Source organism: Corylus avellana, chromosome ca2, assembly GCF_901000735.1.
Source record: "Corylus avellana chromosome ca2, CavTom2PMs-1.0".
NCBI classification, from domain to species: domain Eukaryota; kingdom Viridiplantae; phylum Streptophyta; class Magnoliopsida; order Fagales; family Betulaceae; genus Corylus; species Corylus avellana.
In genome coordinates, this window is record NC_081542.1 from 35,706,394 (window position 1) to 35,716,605 (window position 10,212).

The following is a 10,212-nucleotide window of genomic DNA, read 5'->3' on the forward strand; positions in this document are numbered from 1 at the left end:
TAACGTGTGGTAAAAAAAAAATTCAAACAATAAAAACTTAATAAAACGGTGTGTTTAATAAAAGGGTATCCTGTGTCAATTGTCATTGTCTTCTTCCCTTTCCTTTCCTCTGGACTAAACCCAAACGTTGAAAGGTAGAAATTATGGCAGAAAAAATTTAGAACATCCTGGTGCTTTTTGATTCGTATGCCTCTGATGTGGTTGTTGATTACCCCTGATGCATGGCTGAAGGTGGGCAACTATAAAATTTGAAGGATTTTTAACTTAGATAAGAAAAGGTTTTGGGGGTTCCGTGTTGCGAAAATTTTAATAACTTGCAAGTGCACGAATCGTTTGCGGTGAAAAGATTACAAGTGGGAGGTCGATCCCACAAAACTTAAGTCTAAATCAATTTAATCTTAACCTAATTCCAAAAGAGGTTTGAATTTTGATTTTTGAAAGTAAAACAAAGCATAGCAAAAGATAAAATACTAAGGTTGTGGAATTCACACTTACTAAATCATAGCAACACAACTCATGTTCATCAATATTATCCAAAGTTCTCACAATAAAATTTTAGGTATGTTTTACTTTCGCTTCAAAGAGTTAATCCAAACCATCCCATATATCCATTCTTTTACACAAATCACAAAAGAAATCTAATTTAAATCAAATCATCAAATGTATTCGTAAATCACAGTAAGATATCCAATTTAAATCAAAACATCAATTGTATCCGTAGAACAAATCACAGGGGATATCCAATTTTTTTATGAATTAAAAACCAAGCAACCAATTATATGAAATTATATCAAATCATCAAATGTATCATTAAATCACAAAAGATATACAAGAATCATTTCACGAATTGATTACAAGTAAAACAATTGAAATAAAAACTCAATAAAATTGGATAACATTAACTTATATGAACACAATGTTGCTCTTCATTGATGATGCTTCATCCCCAACCTTAGTTGATAATTTAGCTCCACATGATTATTGAAAATAAAACCTAAACTTAAAGAAAAACTAAGCTAAAAGAGAGAAAAGCTGTGGATTAAAATTGTCTCATTTTCTTGAAGGCTTAGAGGTCTATTTATAAGGCGTAGGAGAGTCCTAGGAGCCCTAATAATCCCAAAAAATCTTGCTTCAATCTCCTAGTCAAATTAGGAAGCAATCTTAGTATAAATTGGAATAAGATTCGTCCAGATTTGTGTTATTTTATTGTGGGACAATTTTGGCTCGCAAACGTCAAAATTAGGAAAATCCTATTTCACAGTAATTTGTATCATTTTGAGTTAGCTTTTCCAATGCCACTGGTTTCACCTTATTCTGATACTTGAGTGAAAAGTTATGATCAAAATACTAAGACATAATAATTTGCATTTTTTTTTTTCCTTTTAAAGCCGCAGTTTTCCTTTAACAACCTACAAAACACTAAAAACACATAACTAACACAAAACATTAGATTAAGACACAGTTAAATGATTAACAAATGTAAATTAAGGAGCTCAAATATACAATATTTGGCACTCATCATTCTGCTCCTGGTTGGGTGGTCTTAAGCATGTCTTAACTCCAAAAGCTCGTTCAAGAGGTGAAACTTTGGGTGAAAGGTTAAAGGCATCAGGAGAAATCTAACGGTTCAAATGTCAGACTGCGTAAGTGGGATTACACATGTAATTTGGTGGGTTAAGCATCTGGTAGTTGTACAACGTGAGCTGCTTGGGGAATGGTCCTGTGTATCTATGCATGAGCAACAATCTAAGATTTTTTTTATTTTTTATTTTTTTTTAGTTAGCAATACGAAGGAAGGATAAGGGGAGAGGAAATAATCTCACATTTGTTTATTCAAACATGGGCCCAAAAGATTAGGAAGTTTAGTTATTTCTCAACTAGAGAATTCTCAGCTAATGGGCCTAAAGGGCCAAACCTCAACCATGATTTCTTGTAATGGTTGGGCTTGAAAGCATTTCGTCAGCTTCAACTAGGCCCATCATTTCTTTATATTAAAAATAAAAAATGTTCAAATGTTGAGGTTTGGAATCTTTATAAAGACTGAGTAATAATATAGAAAACAACTCGGGACCCGTATATTCGTGGTGGTCACGTGGCTTTGTGATTTTCATAGAATAAGATTTATTGTATTATTGCCATCAAAGAAAATTATAAGAGAGAGTAGAGTATCCTCCCTCACGTGCATTCACGGTTAAATGGATAATAAACTGAACGACTAAATAGAAGAAAAATACAATTCTATTATATTATATTCCTCATCGTAAAAGGGTTATTACAAAATTTTGTACATTTAATCAACTAATGAGTAACTGTTCAAACAAAAAGACAGCAAATCTGCTGCTACTCCTTGGATTTTGGTAACCACCTCCACGCCGTGACCAAACCAGTTTGATCCCCAGTAAAAAAAAGTCCGAGTCCCTTTGGACCATGTAGGATAACTTTAACTTCTTGTTTGGCAAATAATCTGCCCCCATCATCGAATCTACAACAACAATAACAATTCACTGCCAACTGGAAAAGGTAAAGAAAGAGAATTTGAATCATGAATGAAAGAGGGTTTAGCGTACTCACGATGGCATTTCATACAACTGGACAGAATTGTTATTACAAGAGCAATACAAGGTTGGTTTGCCATTCCCATCCCTCATCCCGCAGAAAGCAACAACACCCTATTACACAAATTATGAAATTGGGTCCGTTAGTAGAATACTTCAACTACTATCAAAAACCTTGAGCAAAAGAAAAAATGAAGACCAAGCAACAAATGCGCGTAAATATACAATTTAAGGATTGTGGTGCTTCAATAACTTACGTGTTCCTCAACGTGTGTATAGATTGCTTCCACGTGGCCCTCTTCATTCATAGCCCAAGCCTTTACTGTCCGGTCCAAAGAACCGGATAACAGATAATCCTCCCAACAAATAAGGGACGTCACAGTATCGGCATGACCATCCAGTGTCATAACACACTCTAAAGTTTTATGATCCCAAACCTATTAACACGAAATAGAGATAATATGAAGAGTGATAAAAGAAACAGTCAAGCAATTACTTATATCAACATTAAGTCAAATAGCTTTATCAAAATATTTTGCAAATGTTTACATAGTGAACCTCAATTAATCAAGTGAAGGAACACAATCATGATAGTCTCAATTGCTTCAAGTCCGAAAAATAATGGAATGATATAATTGCTTACACTATCTATGTTGCAAAGAAGATAAAAGTAATCAAATAACATACAATTAATAAATAAATAAAGACACAAGGTCAGAGCACCAAGAACACTCAGTTAGAAGTAAATCTGACTTTTATGCTTGAAGCATCCAGAACAACTAAAAAGTAGTTCAATTTGCAGCTACCATAAGAGAAGAGAAAGAAGCAAAATACCATCATTTTTTTAATAAAAATCAAAAGTGTCTCATCAAATCACTACTAATGAGAACAAAAGTTATAAGCGCAATTATTTATCTTCATCATGTACAAACTTACCCTTATTGTGTGGTCCTTAGAACCTGAATACAACCGCTCGCGTCCAACAGTTAAAGATACTACGTCTGATGTGTGTCCTTTAAGAGATGCGATGGGTTGGAAAGGGGAATTAGTTTCAGTAGTGCACTTCCACGCTAAAATAACACCATCCTGCGGTTACAAGTAATAATGAACCCTTTTAGAATTCAATAATACAAATATGAAAAGTGCTGCAGAAGAATAGTGTGAAAAGTAAAGAGACGATAAATAAGGTGGTCAATCTTGCATGAATATCTAGGCACTACAGAGAATACAACCAAGAGACTCAAAATCCAAATCTAATTTGGTTTCGAGCATTATCATGATATTAGGTGATTTATGAAATTGCTTTGCATAAAATGAGTTACGTTGTTTCTCAAACAACAAAATAGATTTAACATTTATAATTAAAAAAAAATTAATCCCAAAAAACAAAAAAGTCAAAACCACTAACAAAATCAAATCTGATCGAGAATTTTAAGAAAGCAAATGTTAATATAGTGATTACCTGGCCTCCAGCAAAAAGCGTAATATCATCAGTTGTTGCCATGGCGTACACTTGACCAATCGGTCCATTGAGATCATATTCGGCACCTAACTCAGTGTTCAATGCCTGCAAACATCATCAAAAATGCTAGATTGAGCATAGATATCAAGCAATCATACAAAATATTAACAACTATAAGAAAATTAAAACAATAACAAAGCAAAACATATTGAGGGTATAGCTTACCTTAACAACATTAGGCATGCCAATGAACACCCAAACAGCTTCACTAATCATTGATCCTATATCGGCACCGAGTTCAATGACTTGAGCACATTGTCCTGTATGACAATCCCAAATCCGAACTGTTCTGTCACTGCTGCCTGTGTAAAGCTTGTTGTTTTTTTCAGGAAGTGCAATCCCTGTGACTGCCTGTTATCATAAAAGTCATAAATAAGGATTCTAAAAGATATTCAATAAAAACCAAACAAATATACAGATTACATATACTCTATTTGTGGAGAAAAGATACAAAAGTAAAAAAACTCGCATGGAATGTTTTTATAGTTAGACTAGCTATCCCCGGCATTTCAATAGAACACACAAGAAACACAATATTAACACAGCCTTTACAGTCATGAGAATTAGTTGTTAATAAAAGGCTTGAAAAAGGTAATGATTTTACGTCAATAAATAGATTACAAATACTTAAAAGTTAAATCCAATTTTTACGCAAGCACTGTACCCAAATAGAATAATCTCTCCATTTTATGGAGTATTTTATCTTCTTCAACATTATACTATAATATCTAGCTAATACCAAGAGTACTTTTTCTTTTCTTTTCTTTTCTATTTCTATTTTTGATAAGTCCAGTAAACATCATTCAAGAATATTAAATATAAATCGAAGAATATTATTAACCAGCATTAAGAGTGCATTAGAACTTTTTGTTATATGCCTAGAATGTTTCTTCCATATTTTATGACATCTTTTTTATCCATTTTATTTCTTCTCTGGCTTTCCTTTTTTTTCGAATGCATGCTTTTCTAACTACAGCAATCATGTAGACAGTACAACCATACTTGTTTTTACGCCTCCTATGGTGTTTAAGATGAAAAAATTCTGCTTTCGAATGCTACTACTATTTCACACAGCCCCACAACAGCCCAAATTGTGGCTATTTCAAGCTATCTTCCCAATTTGCGCTTCTACAATTAACAACCCTCTAATGATTCAACTAAGATGTTATATCAACTGGAAATTTGAAAGTCAAATATGCAAGTAAAAGCAATATAACCTTCTGTTTTTTTCACATAAACTAAAATTGCTTATACAATTTTAGGTCATTGTAACATTCAAATACTAGAACAAACACATATCACTAAGCATAATCATAATGTCAAAATTGCAGATTAAAAGTTTGGATAATTTATTCAAAAATATTAAAAATCTTTAATTTTTGAATGTTTTCTCCATAACAAAGCATAATACAAAAGGAAAAGGAACAATTAACACAGTGCTACCTTTGTGTGCCCTTGAAGCCGAGCCAAGATCGATAACCCATCCGCATGAAACCAGGAATGCAGAGACTGACACTTATTGCCATCTATGCAGTTGCCATGCACCCAGGATTGACAAACATTTTGCTTAAGAACATCTTCAGATTTCTTAAGAACATCTTCAGATTTCGTAAGAACATCTTCAGATTTCGTAAGAACATCTTCTGTACTGTTGGAACCACTCTCCTCATTCTTCAAAGCTAAGTTCTTAGAAGTTCCCCTTTTGCAGTCTTTAGAACCAGCATCTTCTCGGGAATTTTCAACAGTAGTTTCCAAGAACCTTTTCAAAACCAATTTGTTCTTGGTCCTAATATAATTGGAGTTCTTTGTAGGGAGATCCTTCTGATTAGATGACTCCAAGTAGGACCCTTTCTTTGCACATGTGACTGGTAGTTCACTGTGAAGGAACCTACATGGGTTCCTGAGGCATTTACCATTACGCCAGAAGATGCAAACAGATTTGTTGTGAGAAATATCTGAAGGTTTTCTTCCCAGGCGATCAAAAACATAAGGCTTTCTTGCTGTCTTGACGTCCATCTATGAAACAAAAATACATGAAACGAAAGAATGAACAAACTGATCCACATAGTTGCGATTCAAAACAAAACAAATATGTGTCTTCCATTGCAGAAGATCCAAAACAATCAGCAGACTGAGAAAACTGATTCACATAGAAGTCCTCCGCAGAAGATCAAAATCAATCAGCGGCCTTCAGTTCAGTAAAACCCCTCAAATCCGCATTCACCAAATTGGGCAAACTCAAAAGATATTATTGAAGAAAGTAAAACCAATATCCTTCATAATTTCACGCTTAGGGTTTCATATCCCGAGCTTAAACAAATCCTTGAGCTGAAAATTTTCTCCAAAGTCCAATCAAACTGAGTAAACCCCTCTGGAATAAAGCCCTAATTGATCCACTTCAAGTTTTAGGGCTTAATTTCCCAGATTTCGTCAAACCCTACCTTGAAAATTTCGAAACTCCGATCAAACAGGCAGTAAACGTTAGAGCTGAAAACTTTCCCAACTTTCCAAAGTCCAATCAAACTGAGTAAACGCCTCTGGAATAAAGCCCTAATTGATCCATTTCAAGTTTTAGGGTTTAATTTCGCAGATTTCATCAAACCCTTCCTCGAAAATTTCGAAACTCCGATCAAACAGACAGAGTAAACCTTACATATCTAGAAAACTCCAAACCCCATAAAAGGATACATAATAACTGACTAATTTTTCCCTAAATTCCGATCAACCCGAGAATAAAAAAAGATCTGTTAACGGCGCACAATCAAGGGGTTCGGCGTTTCCGCAAGTTTATTGCAGATAGAAAATATCACAGGACAAGCAAACCCTAAATATAAAAACCTAAGAAAATAAAACCCTAGCAAAACTTGGAGTTCCATAGGCGGGCAAGCAAACCTGAGACAGTGAGAGGAGCCGATCACTGAGAGAGCGAGAGAGGCCGACCGCACCAAAGAGAGAGAGTGTTTTCAGAGAAAGTGAGAAAGAGCGTTTCAATGACAATAAGAAGGATCGGAGTTTTGGCACCAACTGGAGGTACGTACATATATATACAGGGAAGAGGGGTATTATTGGAAAGATTTTCCAATCCGAACCTTACGGACCAAGCTTCTATAAAGGCACGTAAGCCGAAATTTTAGGGAAAACACTTTTTTTAAAAAACTAGCGGTTGTATTGGCGTGCAAATTTTTTTCCCTGTATTTCGTAACATATCCGTAGTCGGTAATCCGACATTTTAGGGAAAGATAAGCTTTGTGCTGAAAACTGGCCGTTGCTAATTCGAATTCTCCAAACTTTTTTTTTTTTTTTTTCTCACCCCTTGCAAAGTAAACCCCAATTTTGTGCGATGCATTCTCACAGCCACGAGCACTGATGGCTTCGGTGAGTTGTTGAGCGTGGCGGCCTCACGTGCTTGCTCTTCCTCTTTTCTCTTCTCCATGTTCTCGCTCTCTCGCGACAGCACCGACGGGATTGCTCTCCAGCTTTGTGGCTCAGTGGGGGTACTACATGGAATTCACAATGGGCTACAGAATGGAAACCCTTTTGGGCCAGGTCCAGGTAAAGTCCACTGCACGTGGACTGTTTGATGAAATGTCTTACTTGGCGAAAGTAAGAAAAAAGACAAAACTCCCGACTCTCTATAGTCTCTCTTCGTCTATACGTGAAAAGATATTTTAGTATTTTGCTTGCGTTGTCCTCACACCCGTGCACATTATCGGTTATATCTTTCGTTTCTCGCGCGCTGAGAGGCTCGTACACATTTTCCCACTTGAAACTTCTCCTCCATGCATTCATGTAAGTCTAATCCTTCCCTCTTCTCTCACTGTGTCTATGCATTACAACTGTTCTACATTTGAATCGTGTTCTTAATTTTATGCTGATTCTTTCTGGGTAGTTTTCGTGTTGGATCAATATGTTAGTCTTGCTCTGTTTGTTGGTTTTTCTGGCGTTCACATCAATTCTGGGAGGTGTTTTTGCGAAATAGTACGCAGCATAAGCAGGAAAGACTTTCTGCACACACATGCCTATAGTGGGTTTTATGCTTATCCATTGTGAGCTTTTCAAGTAACACACTCACAGAGTCACACACTGTAAGGCACACAATAATGGATTTCATGGCAGCTTCACTTATTTTCTGCATTGTTTTTGTTCATTTTTATAGCATTCTGATTTCTTCCAAGACATGGCTTCTCATAATTATCCCACAAACAAGCACACATGCATTAAAGTTTCTAGAATTTATCTTCATTGGTTACCAGGTCATATTGCTTAAGGGGTTACTTGAGTTTTTTTTTTTTTTTTTTTCTTTGCACGTGATTTTAAAAGCATTGTACTTGCGTTCTCAAAACAATAAATAAGAATACTTTATTCATCTGTAAATCTTATAATAGTTAGACTTAAGAATATGGACATAATAAGGAGCTTCAATTTATATGAATTATGGTTTCTCATGCCACATGTTTGCTTTTTAGTTTGAGAGAGGTTTCGCAACCTCTTTTAATTCAGTTTGTGCAGCAAAGACCATTCCTTATATGGTTGTACTGTTGTTTCCTTTTATGACGTAATGGCTTTTGATGAAAAGTGTACATTGTGAGAACATGTCTGGGAGATTAAATTTGTGAACAATTTACCTCATAAAAGGAAATAAATTGTGAGGAAAATGTTTGGGAGAGAATATATTTGTGAACAATTTTATGAATCTTGAATGAAATTTTGTAGGTTGATTGTTGGCTGCCCATTTAGCTATATATTCATAGAACCAAGAATCTATAAGAGTAGTTTCAGATGCAAAGCCAAGAATTCAAGTGGTGAGGCTGTTGAAAAAGGCAAACGTGAAGGCCTTTATATTGACAAAGGTGGCAAATGGAGAAGATTTAATCCCAAGAAGTTGTCTAGGGAACGATGTAATGCAAAACTTTACACTCATATTTATGTGCTTCAAAGCATTCAAGTATTTGATGCATCATCATTTTACAGGCGGTTCTTTAAGAGGACGAGGATGGAAATATGGATCTGGTTTTGTTGATGGAATTTTTCCAGTACTGAGCCCCATTGCTCAGCAAATTTTGGGGTTTGCACAGAATGACCTGGATCCCAATAAACTCTGGGGTTCTCTTGACACTCTCCCAACCTCTCATACCACGTGGGATGATGTCATTAATGTAGTTGTTCAACTTCGTCTCAATAAACAGTGGGATTCAATTGTGCTGGTGAGAAATTAGTACCTCTTTTTATTATTTTCTAATTACTGACACAAAGACCCAGAAAAGAAAGTCTATAGTTGATTTTTTTCTTTTCTTTGGGTTTGGTTTTAGTTGAATCTTAAAAGCCTAAGCATTTGAATTCTTCAAACTGTTTACAGAATGGAGTTGATAATATTTATTTTGTGTCATTAACTCTGTCATTCTACTTGGCTTATGTTAGAGCATTCACATCAGGCTCGCCAAATTTACTTTGCATTTTAGCTAAAATGTCATCTTTCTCTATTTTAGCTACTCAATGTTTCAAAGCACCTATATCTAGCTAACTATTTTAGCTATCTATTGTCACTATTCTATTTAAATATTTATTTTCAAGGATTTCTTTATTCTTTCTTTGAGAGGAGAGAGAATGTAAGAGATTTTTTATTTTTATTTTTTAAATATTTTTTACTGTATTCACATCTGGTGAGTGCATTCACATCTTGCTCACCAAATGTTTTAGCATTTTGCTAAGCCTGACGTATTTCATTTTTATCCCATTTTAGCATATTGGCTAGCCAAAATAACCGGATGAAATGCTCTAAAGCTCTTTATACTAGCTCAATATTGTCAATCTTGGTATTTTCAACATTGGAATCTTCATGTTTTTCCAGCTGAATACTTGTACATAAGATCCTGTGTAAAGCAAACTTAGCAATTCAATTTTCCCAACAAAATCTAGCACGCCCTCTCTGTTTCTTGTTATCCATACTTACATTTGACTTTCTAATTTAACATTTTTTGCTGTAAAATTATAAGCATGTGTCCAGATATGTGAATGGGTTTTGCACAAGAGCTCCTTCAAACCAGATGTTATCTGCTACAATTTGCTTATAGATGCTTACGGGCAGAAATCACTGTATAAGGATGCAGAATCTGCATATTTAGAACTTCTTGAAAA

The 10,212-nt window shown here is 35.0% G+C and overlaps 2 protein-coding genes across 2 annotated transcripts in view; one reads left to right on the forward strand and one right to left on the reverse strand.

The window, feature by feature from the left end:
* Window positions 1–2,220: 2,220 nt before the first annotated feature.
* On the reverse strand, window positions 2,221–7,694 carry LOC132170945 (zinc finger CCCH domain-containing protein 48-like). The gene is made up of 7 exons (XM_059582105.1): window positions 5,521–7,694; window positions 4,243–4,428; window positions 4,018–4,122; window positions 3,492–3,641; window positions 2,813–2,992; window positions 2,572–2,669; window positions 2,221–2,482 (listed from the first exon to the last, which is right to left on the reverse strand). Exons 1-7 carry the CDS (start codon window positions 6,091–6,093, stop codon window positions 2,341–2,343), a joined length of 1,434 nt encoding a protein of 477 aa, XP_059438088.1. The 5' UTR covers window positions 6,094–7,694; the 3' UTR covers window positions 2,221–2,340.
* The window catches only part of LOC132170946 (pentatricopeptide repeat-containing protein At2g35130), a 26,825-nt gene continuing 24,306 nt past the window's right edge, over window positions 7,694–10,212 (forward strand). Inside the window, exons 1-4 of the mRNA XM_059582106.1 lie at window positions 7,694–7,866; window positions 8,791–8,975; window positions 9,049–9,281; window positions 10,082–10,212. The exon at window positions 10,082–10,212 is cut by the window's right edge and continues 119 nt beyond it. Coding sequence (XP_059438089.1) covers window positions 7,865–7,866; window positions 8,791–8,975; window positions 9,049–9,281; window positions 10,082–10,212 — 551 coding nt within the window. The 5' untranslated portion in view covers window positions 7,694–7,864. The remainder of the gene's footprint in view (window positions 7,867–8,790; window positions 8,976–9,048; window positions 9,282–10,081) is intronic.

What these genes read in the sequence shown, in the direction of transcription:
- LOC132170945 (XM_059582105.1), bottom strand. Translation starts at nt 6,093, where the DNA reads ATGGACGTCAAGACAGCAAGAAAGCCTTATGTTTTTGATCGCCTGGGA. An exon ending in GGCTTCAAGGGCACACAAAG is followed by an intron (nt 4,429 to 5,520) that starts GTAGCACTGTGT and finishes TTATGATAACAG; the next exon opens with GCAGTCACAGGGATTGCACT. An exon ending in CGCTTTTTGCTGGAGGCCAG is followed by an intron (nt 3,642 to 4,017) that starts GTAATCACTATA and finishes TTGTAACCGCAG; the next exon opens with GATGGTGTTATTTTAGCGTG.